We start from the raw sequence: 20,407 nt of genomic DNA on the forward strand, positions 1-20,407 counted from the left end.
TTAAAGAGGCAGTAGAGTAAGTAGCTATGTTTTCGAATTCTAGACAATTCCTTTAAGAGGACCTTTCATCACCTCAAACAAGCCCAGCTGTTTACATCAATAATTAGTTGTTGTTCCACTGTTCTGGAACCGTTGGGTTGTACTTTGACACAAAAAAGTGTTCACTATGGCACTTCTACAACAGTATATAAGTTATATAGAAGTGATTTTTGATGATGGTAGACTCACTTTAAACTGGCTGTTTGCTCCCCTCCAATCTGTTACAATGGAGATGCGTGGATCTAGATAGGGGCTGTAAACACAACGTTATTGCAATTAGATTTGAATACGTAAGACCATGAATTGTTCTCTGTTGTAAAGTTGTTAAATTCCTCCATTACTCCACTATTCTAGATGTCACCCAAATCTCCACAATTTGTATTCCACAAGTTGTGTGTTTTAACTTTGACACAACAACCTTCCTTCCACTTGCGCACACCACACTCAGATCACTTACGTGGTATTGTGCAAGACTGAGGCAAGTTTTCATGTTCAGGCATAGGCATATGCAAAGTACAGATGCAATCCTTGACCTTTTGTGCTGTGATATTCCAGTATTAGATTATCAAGTAAGACTAAACATTTCTGAAGTTGCTTGTACGTTGCAGTAAGTCACACTACACACATGATAACAAAACATGCAACTTGTATGAAATGCTCAAAGGTCTTCTAGTACACAGCACATGTGACTACAGCATTGTGTGATATAAATTCATATTCATAATAGCATAGACATGGTTTTATTATTAACCCTTTATCCATCTTGATTTCAATGGGTTCTGCGCAAAAAATGGAACCCATTGTAGTCCATGGGAAGGTTTTTTTCCGCACGGATGCTGATGCGAATTCTGCGTCAGAATCAGCGCACGGAAACTCTGTGTGAATGCCCTCTTAGGCCTTATTCACACAACCATTCTGTTTTTGCCTACTTTCTGTAAAATTCACCCCTGAAAACCCTTCTTGTTTCCTGGTTTATCAATCCGTACATTGCTTGCAATTGGCTCATGTATAATGCAGAGAATCTGAGGCTGGGTTCACTTCAAATAGTAATGTCTTGGACATTTTATAACACAAAAAATGATTCTCAGCTTCTATATGAAACAAAGATCACAGTTCTACCTCTAAGTTCCAGAAAAACATTTGTGTCATATGAAACCTGAGAATCTTGATTTAAAATAAAAAGATAGTCACCATTTTTCACTTTTGTGTGAGTAACCCCTAACTCTGAGCTGTCTCCGGAAAACATCCTAACTGCAGCTTACTAAGGGCTAGTTCACATGGGGTAAAGTGGTCCGGTCAGAATGCGGACCCAAATGTGCCTACCGCGGTTTCCGACTGTCGTGGCTTTCCGCTCCGGATTAGGCCCAAATGAATGGGCCTAGTCGGGAGGGAGGTGTCACGAGGCGAATGTCCGCGGCTGATTCAGTCTGAAGAAAGGACAGCTCACTTCTTTTTTTCTGCGAGTGGGAACAAACTGTTCGCTGAAAAAGGAAATGACCGGCTCCCATTGATTTCAATGGAAGGCGTTTTTTGGAGCCGGATTCTGACGTGGATTCCGCGTCAAAATAAGTGTTTGGTCAGTAACAAAATTTCATCTCAATACTTTGTTATATATCCTTTGTTGGCAATGACAGAGGTCAAACGTTTTCTGTAAGTCTTCACAAGGTTGGCACACACTGTTGTTGGTATGTTGGCCCATTCCTCCATGCAGATCTCCTCTAGAGCAGTGATATGTTGGGGCAGTTGCTGGGCAACATGGACTTTCAACTCCCTCTAAAGGTATTCTTTTAGGGTTGAGACCTAGAGACTGACCAGGCCTTCTCCAGGACTTTGAAATGCTTCTTATGAAGCCGCTCCTTCGTTGCTGTGGCAGTGTGCTTGGGATCATTGTCATGCTGACAGACCCAGCCACATTTAATCTTCAATGCCTGTGCTGGTGGGAGGAGGTTTGCACTCAAAATCGTACAATACATGGCCCCATTCATTCTTTCATGTACACGGATCAGTCGTCCTGGTCCCTTTGCAGAGAAACGGCCCCAATGTATGATGTTGACACCCCCACAGTAGGTATGCTGTTTTTTGGATGCAACTCTGCATTCTTTCTCCTCCAAACGATGAGTTGTGTTTCTACCAAACAGTTCTGCTTTGGTTTCTTCTGACCATAGGACATTCTCCCAATACTCTTCTGGATCATCCAAATGCTCTCTAGCAAACTTCAGACGGGCCCGGACATGTACTGGCTTAAGCAGTGGGACACGTCTGGCACTGCAGGATCTGAGTCCCTGGCGGTGTAGTGTGTTACTGATGGTAGGCTTTGTTACATTGGTCCCAGCTCTCTGCAGTTCATTCACTAGGTCCCCCCGCGTGGTTCTGGGTTTTTTGCTCACCGTTCTTGTGTTCATTTTGAACCCACGGGGTGAGATCCCCAGATCGAGGGAGATTATCAGTGGTCTTGTATGTTTTCCATTTTCTAATTATTGCCCCCACAGTTAATTTCTTCACACCAGGCTGCTTGCCTATTGCAGATTCAGTCTTCCCAGCCTGGTGCAGGGCCACAATTTTGTTTCTGGTGTCCTTCGACTGCTCTTTGGTCTTCACCATAGTGGAGTTTGGAGCGTGACTGTGTGAGGTTGTGGACGGGTGTCTTTTATACTGATAATAAGTTCAAACATGAGCCATTACTACTGGTAAGGAGTGGAGGACAGAGGAGCCTCTGAGGGTAAGTTCACTGAGTTTTTTTGGTCAGGATTTTGAGGCCGTATCCTAACCAGCTGATTTCAATGGGAGCCAGTCAGTTCTTTTCTCTTTTCTTCATTGATTTCAATGGGAGCCTGGATCATATACGCCGCGTTATTTTGCGGCCGTAATTTTACAGCCGCAAAATCACGGCCGCAAAATAACGCGGCGTAAACGAGACTAACTCCCATTGAAATCAATGGAAGCATATACGGCGCTCAAAATCTCACACAGCGTATATGTGCCAGGTCACGCGGCACGTTACTCAGTGTGAATGCACCCTAAGGTTGGTGCTCCTTTTGTGTATTGGGGAAAATTTCTGGAAGGTCAAATCACAAAATGTCTAGAAATAATTACGTAGTCCTCATGTAGCTTGTTTTTAAAAGTTAGTTGTGTTTTAAGTAATGCAATTTATTTTTGTTCCTTTTAAAATAGCAGCTATAAGAAGTGTTATGGGTGCTGAATATCTCATAAGTAAGTTCAGTTCAGACCTGTTACTTATGTTACAGCCCTGGGCTGTGCATATACTTTTCTGTCACTTACTGACCTTTCTGAAACTTTACAAGGAAGACCTGTCCAATGTGAATCAATTGCATAGTCTGGTCTTTTACAATCATATAAAGCCTGATGTAGCTTTATGATCACTGTGTTTTTGTTTTGTTTCTTCTATGGAATTATTACTAATTCCTTTTCAGAGGCAGGTCATGTGACATAATGTTCATTGGAGATATGGCTTGTTTTCATCTCATTCCCATTCAATTGAATGGGGCTGAACCACAGGGCCAATCACAATCCATGTGGTGAGTAGTGAAGAGGCTGTGGGATCTTCAACCAGGTGATTGGTGGGAGACCTGGGTATTGGACGTCCACCAGTCTGATATCTTAATCTTGGGAAAATCCCCTTAACCAGTAGTCTCTCTCTCTCTCATCTCGCTCTCAGAGGATGCTACTGATATATGGGAATTTATATAGCGCTTTACATATTTTCTGCTATAAAAAAGCAATAAATTTGGTATAATTGTGACCTGATTTTACTCTTCTCTCACCACTTTTTAAAAGTTACAGGAAAGATGAGTAAAGGGACAACCATGAACGCCATTTAGTTTATTGTCACTGATGTCATGGGGCATCCTGGCTGTTGAGCTTTGGGATCTGAAGACAAATCTGTGGAAAGCTTGGTTCAATAAAAGTAATTTGGCGGATTAGTGGGAGTCCTAACATATCTAGAATGTTTGGGTTTTTTAGTGTATTTTCTAGTATATAACTGGTAGCGCTTATGTAGTTATGAAGGGATTGTAACAGCATCATAAGTGATCTCCTATTCCCTAGGTACTAGATGACTATCTAACTGGGTGGGGGGCAGCCCACTGAGCTTCCTGCCGCTCCATTTAGTGTCTATAGGACTATCAAAGATAACCAAGCAATGTACTCCTCAATCTCTGGTGGTCCCATGGAGAAAGAATGGAGCGACTGCATATCTGTGCGACCTTTCATTCCATTCATATGTGGAAATGATTGGTGGAGGACCCAGTGATGAGACCCCCACTGCTCAGATAGTTATCACCTATTGTGTGGCTATGGGATAGTGTTTGCACAACTCAAAATTAGACAATAGTCAGTTTCCCTTGCCCAGTCCAATTTTTTTTTTTGAGAAATATTTTCGCACTTACGTTTTTCTTTTTATTAGTTCATACATTGATAAAAGTATCTTATATGATAGCACACGCTGAAGCCTCATTACTATTTTTAGTATAGGCCTTTGATGTGGTCTGTACTTTGTACTTTCTGATATGGACACTTGTGTATCACAGCAGTGAAAAACAAAAACTCCTTGATGTGCAAGTTCAGCTTTCTGAATGTCCATTCTACAGTGTGTGTGTATATATAAAAGATAGGATTACATAAGAGTAACAGAACTTCTCGTGCGTAGCTGCCTGGATTTACAAGTTTATGGCTGCATTTAGACACCTTGGACACTTTACATAAATGGCAGCTTAAGGGTCACTGCACACAGAGATTTTTTGACACTGAATCCACCTCAAAATCAGCCTCCATAAAAGCCTCTCAATAGATTTCTATTGGGAGGCTTTTTTTGGTGGCTGATTTTGAGGCAGATTCAGCAAAAACTGTGTGCACTGACTCTAATAGGGGTCTATCATCAGAACCCAGCATATCAACCCAATCTCGCAAAGGGATGTGCTACGCTAGGTTCACGCTAGTGTTCGGGTTTCTGTTCTTCAGGTTCACTTGAGGACCTGAAAAATGGAAACTCAGTCCGCTTAAAAAGCGGAAACCTGTGGACCCCATAGACTGTAATGGAGTCCGCTGGGTTTCTGCCCAATTTTCACTTGAACAATGCAGAGAGAAAAGTCTCCACGTTTTTCAAGCAGATTCAGGGATGGAAACCTCAAACTGAGAGAAAACGCTGGTTTGAATCCAACTTTGTGTTCCATTTGTGAATTGGTGCCTCCATTGCTGAGATATTGTCACGTTTGTTGATATGCAGATGCGCTCTTTGGATCAGTGAGGGTGTTGCCGCTTACCTCTTTGGAACAACCACGGCACCCTCATTGCTCCAAAGAGTTAATCTGCATATTGATAATAATAGAGATGTAAGCGACAGCCACAGATTCACTAGGAGAAGACTTCATTTGATTCAGGCGACCCTAAGCTATCCATCTTGTGGGTCTGGGTTCTGGTGGCCGACTCCATTTAACCACTTCAGGACCACCACTGTAAACATATGTCCATATGTGCAGGGCTTTGTACTGCCAGATTTCTTCTGGTGAGTGGGATGGGGTGGAAAAGAGCCTGATAAAGGAGGAGAGGGCCCTTACTCTCTAACAAGATTATATTACAAAGTTTCTTGCACTATTGGTTTACGTAGAGTTTATTGAACAGGCAGAAACCATAGAATAAGCATCCTTCATCTATATAGCCATAATAACTGCAAACCAAATATTGTGAGCATTTATTGTCATTGTATTGTCATGCTTTAGACGTTTTACTTCTCTGTAGGATATTGGGACCCCGTTTCTGGAGGCTGATGCAAGTCTCTGAATTGGATATGCCATAACTGTCTTTTTCACGCCTACGTTTTGTTTTATTATAACTTTAAGACAGATTTATTAAATATAACCAACTGTATCTTTTATTTCTGTATTCTAGATCAGGATGGCTTTCCAATTGGCTTCCTGCCTGGTGCCCCACATCTATAGCTCTTCTAAAGGAAGCCGAAGAGAAAATGCTGAAATGTAAGTGAAACGCTTCAGCCCATTGGTGGTCAGGGAGATGTAAAAATTAAGATATTCTGTTCTGGCCCTAGCGTTTTGAGCAGGTATTGCATTTCTCATTCTCTCTGCTGCGTCTGGTGCTAGACCAGATTTGATGAGGCTCCTGTTATTGATGCCAACGGAGTGTTACTAATTCATCATGGTTAAATTGCTGTTGTCTGTTGCCTCTACTTTACAAAGTTACCATGGACAAAACTACAAAAAAAATATAATAAAAATTTAACATTACAGAAATAAAATGAAAATGCCTTTTTTAACCTCTGCTGCTGTGTGAGTAAATGGGTCTGCAGTTCTGTCTTTTGCTTTTGTTGTATTCTTGACATAATCTCTGTGTTACTGACCAAAATCTACGGTTATTTTGTTATATTTACTTTCTGACTAATGCATAGGAATAGCCTTAAGAAAGGCTATTCTTCTGCTACCTTTAGATGTCTTCTCCGATGTCTTCTTTAGATGTCTTTTTTGTGCCTGCTTACGCTCTGTACTCTGTTGAACTACAGGAGCGTACTGTGCATGCGCAGTACGCTAGCTTAAGCGGCCACAAAAAAATGGCCGTGGGCATGGGCAGTTGGCTCTGCCCGATGGCAGAGCTGACTGCGCATGCGTACAAGTTTGACCACAGCCCCAGAAGAAGATGCAGGGAGAAGCCATTCCAGACGAAGATGGAAGCGGCGCTGGAGATTTTTCTCAAACAGCATTGGGGATGCCCCCAGTGCTGTTTGAGCGCTGGGGACTGCCCCCAGTGCTGCAAAAGAACTCATTTGAATACCGACAAAAACCGGGTTTTATACCGAACGGCGGCGCGTAGAAGACATCTAAAGGTAGGAGAAGAATAGCCTTTCTTAAGGCTGTTCCTATGTGTTAGTGAAAAAATATAGTGTTTTAATCATAGGATCCCTTTATTCTATAAAGCCTTCTCGCGTCATGTTTAAAGTGGCTCTATCACTGGGAAAAGTCATTTTCAACTAATCACATCCTTGCATAGGCTTTAGAAAGGCTATTCCACACTTATCTTTAGTATGTAAATTGCCTCAGTGGTTTCTAAATAAGTTCTTTTTTATTCATATGCTAATTAGACTGGGTGCACGATGCATCGTGCACCCTCTTTGCTGTCGTTTCCTATGGGAGTATATGCACTGGCTGCTGCTGATGATGATGATGACTCAGCTTCCTGTTTGCACACACACATAGGAGATAATAGCAGGGACGAGTGCTGCTGGGAATTTCCTGTGCTGGCTGGAAGGTCATTAGCATATGCATAAAAACGGACTTATTCAGAAACTACTGAGGTAATTTACATACTAAAGGTAGGTGTGGAATAGCATTTCTAAAGCCTATGCAAGGATGTGATTAGTTAAAAATTACTGTTCCCAATGACAGAGTCCCTTTAAGGAAACATTTGGATCACGATTTGTAATGTAAATTTTCTCTCCATATGTGCGAATTACCTGACACAGTAGCCTAGTCATGGTCAATGCTTGTATAATCTGTATTCATATGTGTATTCTTTAACTAGGTATTACAAGCTCCTATTCCAAAGACTATGTAGTAATATCTGGTGGAAACAAGATCTGGACCGTGTCATTTGTGCAGCCGCTATCTCCGAAGACTCCCTTAGTTTTGTTGCATGGCTTTGGAGGAGGCGTTGGACTTTGGGCTCTCAATTTTGAGACACTTTGTCAAAATAGAACTGTGTATGCCTTCGATATCCTGGGATTTGGACGCAGCAGTAGACCACATTTTGAGGGTGACGCAGAGAAGGCTGAGATGCAGTTTGTACAATCAATAGAAGAGTGGAGAATGGCCATGGGTCTGGATCATATGATTTTACTTGGACATAATCTGGGGGCGTTTTTAGCTTCTGCTTACTCTTTGAAATTCCCTTCAAGGTAAGTTGTTGTGCTGAGATTTGTGCTGCGATAGAAGGGTTTTGGCAACATCATTTTCCGAGCTTTACTTGGACTTTCTTACATCATTCATTCATACATGTGCATATAACAGGATCACAAGTGAAAGCTGACATTGCAAAAGCACAACAAAAATGGTAACTGTTGAACATACTCGCAACACGGTGAAAAAGTGCATTTCATAGTAACTTGTATGGCATGATATGTAAATTGTTTTTTGGGCAAAAGTTACAGGAGACAAGAAAAATGTACATATGTACACAGTGGTAAAGCAGTTGTAGTTTTTAATGATTTTTGGGGATTGTCTGAGGTTTTTTTTTTATTTGTGTATTTTTTGGAATCTCTTCATATACTATGCATACGTTTCATCGTTTTGAACTTTTTTTTTTTGTGTGTGTGTACTTTTAGATTTTAGTGATCATTATAGTTTTACTTTTTAATAATTGTGTTTTATTTAATGTTTTCTTCTTCAACTTTAGGGTAAAAAGTCTAATTTTGGTAGAGCCATGGGGATTCCCTGAAAGACCAGATAATGCGGAAGAGGAAAGACCGATTCCTATTTGGATTAAAGCAGTTGGTGCCTTATTAAGTCCATTTAATCCATTAGCAGGACTTCGCTTAGCCGGACCACTGGGTGAGCAGGTTCACTGGAGATTAAAAGACTTTGTGTTATTGACTAGAGTTGGTTTCACATCGGTACAGCAGTTTTGTTCACATTTGCCTGCAGTCAGAGACTTGTATGAGTCAATGTGGAATTTTTTTGTTTTTTGCTGAAAGTTGATATTTCAGTTATGGGTGGAATTACTTTCCACCCTGAAAGCTTTATATACTGACAGTCGGACTGGTGGTGAACTGCAGAGCCCTTGTGCCTGTACCATAAAGTGGAAACTTCTTATCTTTCACAATAGGTTATAAATACTATCCATGGTCTAAAGCCTCCCATTGTGATATTCCACTTTACATCATTGGCACCTCTTTTGGTGGCTTTCCAGTAATGAAGCTGATCAGAGGCAATCTCATTGCTATAATGTGTAGGCTGATTTTGGCCGTCCATTTCAGTAACGGCATGCCTTTCTGTTTCCTGTAGCTGCGGTCCTCCGGAGCAGAGAGCATGCCTGACTTTTTATGCTTTGATTTCCTCCCCATGATTTCAGGGATCGCTAGTTTGAGATATTTGCAATGTTATCCATTGTATGTAATTTAGCAAGCAAGCAGCACAGTTTGTGGATAAGTTGCCAGGCAGCGATGAAACGTATTGGGACTTGTCAGGAAAGTATGAGGTGGAGCAATTTTGCAGTCCAGTCTTCCAAGGAAATCGTTGTTGAGATGACAAGGTTCAGCGTTGGGGAATAACGTAACCTGATTTCTGAACAATGATGTATTTGCCCATGTTTTATGAAAAGACTTTGACCTGATTAAATTATCACCGTGTTCTCCTCTTCCAGCAAATGAGTCCGTCGCTGGCTTGCCCTTGGCACCCTTAGTCATTCAGCTATTATTTCACTATTTCAACCGCTTTATGTGAAGTGAAAGTGCTTCTATCTAATCTGTAACGTGGCTTATAGCAGTGCGTCATGTAGATGTTAAATACATATACATGTAATAATATTTTAATTGTTTGTGGCACCAACTTATTCTGTAGCGACTTACAAATCATATGGTTCATGTATAGATAAAAGAAGATACGGAGTCAGATTTAGCCGTAAGAAGATGCTGAAAGCAGGTTGTAAGGGATCTGGAAGAGAGTTAGTGGCAATGTCTCAGTTGTTGCTGTTTCGATGTAATGGTAAAGGACTGAAGTTCATCAGTTTAGTTTTGCATGAACCGATTTGTAATGTGTGTGTCGGTGTCTCTTCTACAGCAAAGATTGGGAAAAGGGGAGGGTATTGGATTAAGATGTGCCTGGTTCTTCTGTTGTCAATAGAGATAAGCCTCCAGCCTGGCAGCTTCTTAGTCCCCATTGAGAGAACACGTTCAAGTTTGGCCGAGCATAAATGTACATGTCTATAAGGTCTAAGTGGTTCATTAAAAAAAAAAAAAAAAAAATCGAGCCACAGAGCACTGCAATTTGTGTATAAGATCATATGGAATTGCTTCTTAAAGATAATCGCAAAAATGTAACTACAATGCAGAAAAAACTCCCACTACCATGTCACAGCAGGCGTCCTCCTACTACAGTAGCTTCCTGAGTGACTTTCTCAGTATACGTTTGCTATGGGTGCTCCACAGTAAACGTTCTTGAGGAAATCTCGCAGAGCTATTGTAAGAGGAGGATTCCTGCTGTTTGCTCTGTCACTCTTTACAAGGCTAAGGGGCAGAGGTACAGTCTTTAGAAATGTCTTTCTTTACTGCAGTGTAGTTACGTTTCTGTAGTTATCTTTATGAAGCAGTTCCATATGGTCTTGTTTACACAGCACATTGTTTTTTTTGTAGCTTTCTTTACAGCCGTCAGGTTTGAATCCAAAAGGGAGTTAAAACACCATATATACCCCCTCTGAACTTGTATTTACTGTAACAAGCTCTCATTTATTGGATTTAGATATATCTGAGACTTGTTATTTAATGTCCTCCTTTTTTTCCTTTATCAGGTCTAAGTCTCGTTCAAAGACTGAGACCAGATTTCAAGAAGAAGTATGCGTCCATGTTTGAGGATGACACTGTAACAGAATATATTTATCACTGCAATGCACAGTCTCCAAGGTAAGTCATTGTTCACACGTCGGATCTACTCTAGAACTTGTCTGCCCCTTGTGTCTTGCGGGCAGGGGCGTAACTAACGTGGTAGCAGCAGAGGCAGCTGCCACAGGGCCCGGGATACTAGGGGGCCCGGTGATGGCTGCTACCGCTGCAGATTTTTATTTTTTTTTAAATAGGCCATTACCTGCTAGTGTAACTCCAGCACGTAACGGGCCCTATTTACTGCAGTGCCGGGGGCTGCCTGAAGATGGAGAGGAGATGCCTCCTCCACAGTCCATCTTTTAACAGTAATAAAGTCAGCAATTGCTGCCTTTACTACTGCACCCAAGCAGGGGCCGCCTGCTGTCCGGGCCCCTGCTGCCTCCCAGGACTTGCACAGTGACAGCAGGCAGGAGAAAATTCTATCTCCTGCCCGCTGTCCCCAGGCCCTGTGCCGGCATCTATACTAGTAGATTGAAGGACCTGAGACATGACGTCATCAAAGGTCCATTAGTCTACAAATATAGACTCAGTGTCTTTTGTGGGTGGAGCTACCCGGATTGTACAGGTCAGTGTACAATGGGGGGAATGGGTTATAGGCTGTGAGGAAGAGGGGTACATGGGTGTACAGGCTGTGTGTGAGAAAGTCTGCACCCCCATTCCTTCCTTTCTCACATACAGCCTGCACACCTATGTACCCCTCCTACTCACATTCTGCAACCCCCTTTCTGCCCTATGTGAGCAAGAGGAGGCAATGGGTGATGCAGGCTGTGTGTGAGCACGAGGGGTACATGGGCGTGCAGGCTGTGTGTTAGCAAAGAGGGTGACCTGGGGGCGCAGGCTTTGTGTGAGAAAGAAGGGAGAATGGGGGTGCAGGCTGTGGGTGAGCAAGAGTGTGGTGGAATGAGAAGTTCTCCCTCTCCAGATCACCCTCTTGCTCGCACACAGCTTTCACCCCCATTTCTCCTCTTGCTTATACACACCCTGCACCCCACGTCACCCTCTTATTCACAAACAGTCTGCATGCCCGTGTACCCCTCTTGGAGGGGACCCCATGTCAAAAGTTCACCACGGGGCCTCGCCATTCCTAGTTACGCCACTGCTTGCGGGTGTTTGTGCTGCATAGTTCGTCATCTTGGTTTACTGTTCTAATGGCACAACTGAAGCGGACTAGGCTACACTGTAGGAAATAAACTCCTGTTTACTTGACAAGATGGTGGCTTTTTAGAATTTCATATTGGCACCATCACTGTGAATAGATCTTGTACAGTAATCAGCGTACTAAATCACTAGGTTTTATAGATGCTTGAAAGAATATTTCATGCTATAGAAATTCTTGATTTATGAAAAATTCTACACGGTTATTTCTTGGTTGCAGCGGTGAGACAGCATTCAGAAACATGACTGTCCCATATGGCTGGGCTCGAAGGCCAATGTTGCAGCGCATTGACAAGATGCACCCAGACATTCCAGTTACAGTCATATATGGAGCTCGATCTTGTATTGATGGGAACTCTGGAAGCACCATTCAGTCTCTACGCCCAGACTCCTTTGTGGAGACCATTGTAAGTCCTGTGCAATGCAGTCTATATATATTCAATAAAGAATTAAAAGTGTTAAATGAAGTGTTATATTATGTAGAGACTGGGTACGTATTTCTTAATACTGCAGCCAGGCTGAATGTAGACTCATCTAGAGGTGGACGGCACACCCATTCATTTCAATGGGAGCACTGAAGATAGCTGAAGTATAGCACTCTGTTATCTCTAGCACTACTATGCAGAATGCTACACTTTGGCTGTCTCCGTTGCTTCTCTTGAAATAATATTCCGTGTTCTACCAGATATACGCCTACATTTATCCTGACTGTGGTCAGTCTCAGTGAGCAGCAGAGGAAAATGAGTCCTATTCTTGGGTATGTGGAGGTCTCAGCAGACCCCTGCAAATCAGATATTTATACACTGTCCTATGTATAGAGGATTCTCGAGTAGTTGGAATTTTTTATGTTGCCCTCGCCATTCCCAAGCAGTCTACCAGAATTTCTGTTACCTTAAGAATTCAATATGTTAGTTGGACTCTCCATTAAGGGACTGTTCTAAAGCTTTCTGTTCCAGCCCTGGACTGCCCACTTGACAATAGAGAGCATAAATGGGTGCTGAAACTTGCAGAATGGTGGTGGCTGGAGAAAAAGGTCCAACTCTGAGTCTATTAAAGGGAGAGTTGAAGCTGGTGCAGATAGTAATAGGTCCTGTTTAATAGGTCCTGTGTGTGGCCACATAAGAGCTGTAGTTTCAGGTGGTCCCTGATAACACACAGTAGAGCTGGTCCTAAATTGGTGGTAAAAGATTTTGATAGATTGCTAGGCTAAGTTATTACATCATAAAAGTATCAAATACTGCGAAAAATATGATAGAATTTATTAAATATTTTCTTCAGGCTACAGTTCTGGAGCTTCATCCAAAAACAAAAAGTAGAATAGTCTTTTTTTACAATTAACCCATGCAGCTCTTGGGTTTCTCCAGCAGTTCACATTAAAATGGTTGGAGCAGCAGCATGCATTTGAGAACTACTATTCCAATCAAAATGGAGAGCAAAACACCCCAGTTATTGTGACCAATTGCAGTCCCAGCAGTGGGACAGTCACATATAGGACTCAAGGACTCCCACTCTTGTGATTGCTTGGTGTCCCAGCAATCCCTGCCAATTCTGTGACTAGGGGATAATTGTTGCTTGTCAGGTAAAAAAAAAAGTCCTTTAGGCTGAGACTGTTCTTACAGATTTTGGTGAAATTTGTTCAGCCAAAGCCAGGAGTGTATTTAGCAGATGGGACAAGTACAAGTGCTTCCCTGTCTAGTTCTCATTCCTTATGAAACCACTCCAGGTTTTGGCTCAAAAGAAGAAAACTGTAGCAAACGCTTCAACAAAAAACACATATTTTCCACAATGTATGGCCTTAGATTTAAACAATCTGCAATGTCTGTTGTCCAGCAAGACCATATACAGCTTCATGAATGTAAAGAATAGACAATCTATGATGTCCAATATACTGAGGGTTATAAAGGAGAAGGCATTGCCCCTGAGTTTGCAACTAAACCCAACCACGGCAATCCTGGACTTCTCAGCTAGTATTGCACAATACATCCAGCTCTCATGATTCCAGTTTACAATGTTTGTTTTGAGGTTTTCTCTTCAATTTCCTCTCCATTTATTACAATACGGCTGCTGCAAGTATAGTAATGCAATTCACCAAGTTATATAAGGTTGCCTAATGATCTTCAACCTCTTGGACAGATTTACAGCACAACAACCTTTATCAACCTAGATACAATAACTATAAGCCTTATCACTTTTTTGTGAATTACAGGTTGGTTATGAAAACTATGAGCTACTTGCATTATTTTTATTGCATTTATCTCTAGTTTTCTTTGTAGGTATCCCAGTGTGGTGGAAATTTAATAGGGCCACATGTTTGCCAAATGTAGTGGTGTTATAGATGTTTTGCGTGAATTCAAATGGAAACTTCACCAGCGTTTATCTTTATAAACCAGCGCCGCCATCTTGTGTGAACGTCTTTCTAAAGTTGTAGAGATCAGTCAGTTGTACGTCCACCTGAGACTCCTGTATTTCTGGATAAATTGCCCTGGTGAATCTTTAATACCTTCCCCTAATTCTTTATAGTTATCGATGACTCTTCTGTGTTATCCATAGGCTGTAATAAAATCTTGTGCTCAAGGGGTGGATCTGAGAGCTGGTATATGTGCAGTGTTTTTGCCTATTGTGTTGGCAAAGTAAAAAATTTTGTTTTGCACATCAAGCTGAATAAATTGGGAACCGATCAACGGCAAGAAAGCTTAGAACTGACACAAGCAGCGCCGCACCTCCCATGAGGCGACCTGAAGCGACCGCTTCAGGCGGTGCTATGCCAGGGCCCCAGGGAGGGCGGCATTTTTGATTACCTAAGCCAGTCCAGGATAAGCTGTCCTGGACTGGCTTAGCGTCACCGAGCGGTGGATTGGGGAGGCCGCTGGAGCAGCGCTGCTCCTCTAGCGGCCTCCCCTCACGCTCAAGCAGAGAGCATGTTCTCTCTGTGACTGCGCTCTAGCTGCTAACGCCCCCTTCTCTCTGCCCTGCCCCCCTCCGACCCCTCTGCTCTGCCCCCCTCCTCCGGGGGGAGGGGGCTTTCTGTCGTCCAAACAGGCAGTTTCACCCCTGGACACAAATGCAGGACAAATATGGTTACTAATGGGCCATTTTATCAAACAACCGGTAGAAGTACGTGAAGGATGATTCAACAAGACACTTGATTCATTTGGGTATACTCAGTGGACACTTGAGCAGACATTTTAGAACGCATGCAATTCTATAATTGACGAACCTCTGTAGCTTTGGGCGAGAGCCCCACGTTGAGAAAATGCCAAAATGGCTACAAGAGAAATGGGAGATTAATTTTCCGCAAAGTGGGGCCTTAGCCTTAGAAAGATGTTTTCAGGCCAGAAAAGGTGGTGACAATGGTTTATAGGGGTAAACTCTAGTGTCAGGTTCCCATGAAATTACTGTCTACATCAATATCAGTTAACCCCATCATGTCCCTCACATAAACCCCTGTGTGCCCCATATAAGGGTTACTAATATGTGAGACACATGGGGGTACTAATAAAGCATCTTAATTATGAAGAAACCTAATTATTACCTCAATATGTCCCACATGTCAGTAACTCTTATGTGACGTACACAGGGGGTTAATGTGAGGGACATGATGGGGTTAACTGCTATTACTATGAGGCACATGGAGTTTCTAAGCTGTAATGCACATGACCAAACTTTATCTGCAATGGTGGGTTTCCCCCCTCGGCTTATACTCGAGTCAATATGTTTTCCCATTGTTTGTTGGTTAAATTTGGGGTCTTGGCTTATGTTCGGGTCGGCTTATACTCGAGTATATACGGGTAGTTTGAACATAATATTATATTTGAAATCCTGTATTTTTCTCTGGTTAACATGTTTTTTGTTTTCCTCCCTCTCTGTAGGCAATTCGTGGTGCTGGCCATTATGTCTTTGCCGATCAGCCAGAGGATTTCAACCAGAAAGTAACAGAAATTTGCGATTCTGTGGACTGAACTGTACAGCTCCATCTATTTTCCCTGTCTGAATAATCTCCTCAACTTGCAGTGGGATATAAACCAAAAGAAGTGCAAAACCTAGCAATTTCCCCATTTCATCGGTGCTTTTGCCTTTACAAACATTTGCACACTTGAACCAGAAATGTGCCTTTTTTGTAGGAACTGATTTTAGAGATTTTAGATGGACTCTGTACAGCTTTTACAAGTATCCAGAATGTTTATATTTATACGACTTTTGTGATCCAGATAGATATATATTTCCAGAAGAATATATTAGTCCTTTACAGCTTTTAAACTGGAATTAAGGCCGACTAAGCCAAGCTACTCCAGGGACGTATTAATCCCAGTTCTGTCTGCGAGCTTCTGACTCTGCATGTTGGATGTACTTTGTTGTGTTCTATTTATTATTGTCATGTTAAATACTCCTTTTATGTGTGCCAAGTTCTACATCTGATGTGTGCCTGGCTGTTGCAATGGATAAATGTCTGTTTTAAGACTGCTGTAAACCTTTCACTAATGCTTGAAAACACTACCTTGAAAATAGTAGGCTAAGTGTCAATACAATCCCTGCAATAAGAACACAAGTAGAATGTGCGTGTGTGTATGTATAGGAAAATTCCTTTCGACTAAGGCCCTACTTGACGTCCTACAGCAAAGAACTGCTGCAGGAAGAGCCACAGCAGCAACGCATGCCGATTCTTCTCACAGCGCCATAGACAGTTCGCAGAGGTTTTTTTACTGCAAAGTGGGCATGGGATTCGCTAGAATCATATAGCAGATTATTTCTTTTTTTTCCTTTATAGGACCACAAGAGCAGATAATTAAACATGGATGTGAACGCAGCCTTATGTCGGTATTTTTCCTGAAACTCTACTAATGCTGAACTAGTAGTCTCAATCGCACTTACCCCCCCCCCCCCAAGTGCAACTTAAGAAAACTATCTTAGCTCTGCCATGTTAGGCAAAAAACCCAATAAGCAGGTTTCCTGGTTCAAGTATAAAGCCACTAACAAATGATAGATCTCAATCTGGTGACTTCAGGCCATCGCATGGATGGCCATTTATCTGATAAACTCAGTTGCCCAAGAACTTGGGATAAGAATCCCTCTTTTAATGGCGGTTATCAGTGTATCAGACAAGGTATTTTCCTGCTTTCTGACGACAACACCTTTCGAGGTTACTTTGTGGCCACAGTTTTAAGCACTAGTTTACCTGTCCTGTAAGAACCTGTCCTGTTAAGGTTTATGCCGCAAATGTTTTAAAATCTCTCAAACAATATTGATGGCAGTATGTGGTGGGTACATGAATCATTTATCAATTGGTATTTTTTACCTTCAATTTGATTAAAGATTTCACTCCAGTTGCAATTATAATAGAGGTAAGTGTTACAATGTGTGTATTGTGGTGGGTTTTTTTGTTTTGTTTTTGTATTCTAGAAAGCTAGAGAGCATTCTACATAGAATGGCCCTCCCATGCTGTTTACAAAATTGTTGGTACTCCTCGTTTAATGAAAAAAAAACCCACAATGGTCACAGAAATAACTTGAATCTGACAAAAGTAATAATAAAAATTCTATGAAAATGAACAAATAAAAGTCAGACATTGCTTTTCACTTCATCAGAATTAAAAGAAATAAAAATAAACTAAAACTCATGAAACGGGCCAGGACAGAAATGATGGTTCCCTTAACTTAATATTTTGTTGCACAACCTTTTGCATCAATCACACGATTCCTGTAACTGTCAATGACACTTCTGCCCCTCTCAGCAGGTATTTTGTCCCCCTTCTCATGAGCAAACTGCTCCAGTTGTCTCAGGTGTGAAGGGTACCTTTTCCAGACGGCATGTTTCAGCTCCTTCCAAAGATGCTCAATAGGGTTTAGGTCAGGGCTCATAGAAGGCCACTTCATTATCCATTTTACAAGACCCATGACCTGTGACTGAGACCAAGCTTTCTGACACTGGTCAGCTTATTTCTAACTAGAATCCCTTGATAGTCTTGAGATTTCATTGTACCCTGCACAGATTCAAGACACCCTGTGTCAGATGCAGCAAAGCAGCCCCAGAACATCACAGAGCCTCCTCCATGTTTCATAGTAGGAACAGTGTTCTTTTCAAGATGTGCTTCATTTTTCTGTCTGTGAACATATTGCTGATGTGCCTTGCCAAAAAGTTTGATTTTTGTCTCATCTGTCCATAGGACATTTTCCCAGAGGCTTTGTGGCTTGTCAACCTGTAGTTTGGTTATTATTACTTTTGTCAGATTCAAGATATTTTTGTGACCATTGTAGATTTTTCTTTCATTAAATGAGGGGTAACAACAATTTTGTCCACGTGTGTATAATTAATAACAGTCTTCTGTAGGCATTCAGGTTGGACAAAGATTGGTATGAGTAGAAACCCTTCACTGCTTATGCACCTTAGCCTTGTATGTTTTATATGTTGTCTTTTAAGATGGTTGGAGAATCTACATGTCTTTTTTCATGTCCATTTCAGCAGTAAAAAAAAAAGGAACCCTTGACCTTGCTAAGCTTTAACCATGACTGTACAGTATATGTGAAGTTCTCTGTACTGAAACAGTGCCATGGTTTATCTTTACGGGTCCAGGGCTAGCACAACCAGCATCAGTTGCTGCAGAAATCACCAGATCGGTAAAGAAAGCTTTGTAATTCATTGCAGGTGAGCTGAGACTAAAAACAATTTAGAAATATCTGCAACACAGGAAGATCTTGTAAAGTAAACCTTAGTGCAAATTTGCGTGACTGGCAAAAATATGTTGCCAGGGTTATTTATTATACCACGGATGTTAATTCTTTCACCCTGGTCCCTTAAAGGGCTACCCTGCTTTTTAAAATTGATTCTCAATTTTAGATCATTAAGAGTCTGACTGCTGGAACCCCCACAGATCAGCTGTTTTCCTATGCTAGCATGTGCTGCAGTGCTCACTTGCTGCACTTTTCATAGTTGTGGTTGTCCTATGCAGCCATTGCAGTACTCACAACTTCCACTATTAAAAAATGCAGACTCCCCAACAATCGAAAATGGATGACCTATTCTATAGATTAAACATCAGTTTTGAAAAGCTGCCTAGCTCCCTTAAATGTAGGTTTCTAAGGTACTCTGTATACTGTATGGGCTGCATATTACTGGTTAGAAATTGGTAGAAGCTGTTTTGACGTGTTTACTCTCCTTGTTTTAATCTAAATAGGTTGAAATCAAATGGCAGAATTTCTAAACTCCTCTTTGATGCCACAGAACTGCAAAACTAATTCATAGACCTAGAGTTAAAAAGAGTCTGTCAGCAGAATCCAGCATATCAAGCCAGCTCCGCATATCTGTGTCAGTTGGTACCTCTGTTGCAGAGAGTTTGTTGTTTCTTGGCAATATGCAAATTAAGTATTTAGAGCAATCAGGATGTGCCACTTAACTGATGGAGCAATGCCAACACCTTCATTGCTTCAAAGGGCTTATTTGCATATTGACAAGAACTGTGCTATCTTTACAATGGAGGCACCAATTCACAAGGGGAAACTCTGTGATTCGGGTGATCCTAACTTCTATCTGCGGGGCTGGGTACTTGTGACAGGCTGTATATACCGAGAGTCCTGCAGTGGAAACCTACAAAATGCATTCCGCTCCCGCTAGTGGGGACTGCAAGTGGCCAGAATGTTTGTTTTTCTTATTAACTGGGTATGACACTCTGACCACTATAAACAGAAATAATTGGCACAAAAATGTTAGATTTAAAGGAAGTGTTAAAATGTGGAGATTGAACGAAATATTCAGAATACCTTGTAAATAATACAGTATTTTTATATTGCACTCGGCAGAAGACTGGGGTCACATGTACTGCTAGTTGTGTGCCAGGGAAGTTCTACTACTGCCAAGTCTAAAAACCTTGGGAAAGAACCTGAGCAAAAAAACAAAACACATTACATAGTGTAAGAACCACATTTTTATACGTTAAAAAAAATTCTGTAACAGTATCTGATGATGTATGTTTCTGTCTTGTTTTTTTTTTCGTTATACTTTCAACTTTTTTTTTTTTTTTTTTTTTGAGCTAAAGCCAAGAATAGCTACAAGAGAAATGGAAGATATATAAAGTACTTATACTTCTACCTTCTGATCAATCCACTCCTGGCTTTGGCTCAAAATGCAAAAAAATCTGCATTTCCGCAACGTAGGGCCTTAGCCTTAACTTACAGAGGGTTTACCTTTTCATTTTCTAGAATTGTATTTTTTTTTTTCCATTTTGAGGAGTTGCTCCATAGCTGCTAGACTTTGCACATGCCTATAAAATAGGAAAAAAAAAAATAGCTCATATCAATAGACAGTGAAGGAGTTTTACTAAGTGAAACGTACCGCAATTCTGTCTTAAATTTTAGTTTTGTCCAGAACTGCATAATTTCATGTACCATATTTAATGTACGTTTTAAATATTCTTTTCTCACTTGATACGGAGCATGGCTTAGTAACAAAAGCATCTTGAAAAGTAATCCTAATAGATTTTTTCTACATTGGCCCAAGATGTCTAGAAATGCGTCAAATTTATCATCCGGCCACTTTAATAATTTTGACACATATTTGGCACTTTTCTTATATAAAGTATATTACAAAGTTTATTTTTAACTGAACTAT

General features: G+C 41.3%; 1 protein-coding gene across 2 annotated transcripts in view; it reads left to right on the top strand.

Annotated features, from left to right (window-relative positions):
* The window catches only part of ABHD5 (abhydrolase domain containing 5, lysophosphatidic acid acyltransferase), a 35,719-nt gene extending 15,632 nt beyond the window's left edge, over positions 1–20,087 (top strand). For both annotated transcript variants that reach the window (XM_075271316.1, XM_075271317.1), the window contains exons 2-7: positions 5,944–6,029; positions 7,585–7,957; positions 8,455–8,609; positions 10,564–10,675; positions 12,030–12,216; positions 15,679–20,087. In XM_075271316.1, coding sequence (XP_075127417.1) covers positions 5,944–6,029; positions 7,585–7,957; positions 8,455–8,609; positions 10,564–10,675; positions 12,030–12,216; positions 15,679–15,768 — 1,003 coding nt within the window. In that variant the 3' untranslated portion in view covers positions 15,769–20,087. The remainder of the gene's footprint in view (positions 1–5,943; positions 6,030–7,584; positions 7,958–8,454; positions 8,610–10,563; positions 10,676–12,029; positions 12,217–15,678) is intronic.
* Positions 20,088–20,407: the final 320 nt, after the last annotated feature.

Source organism: Leptodactylus fuscus, chromosome 4 (assembly GCF_031893055.1).
Source record: "Leptodactylus fuscus isolate aLepFus1 chromosome 4, aLepFus1.hap2, whole genome shotgun sequence".
Classification (NCBI taxonomy): domain Eukaryota; kingdom Metazoa; phylum Chordata; class Amphibia; order Anura; family Leptodactylidae; genus Leptodactylus; species Leptodactylus fuscus.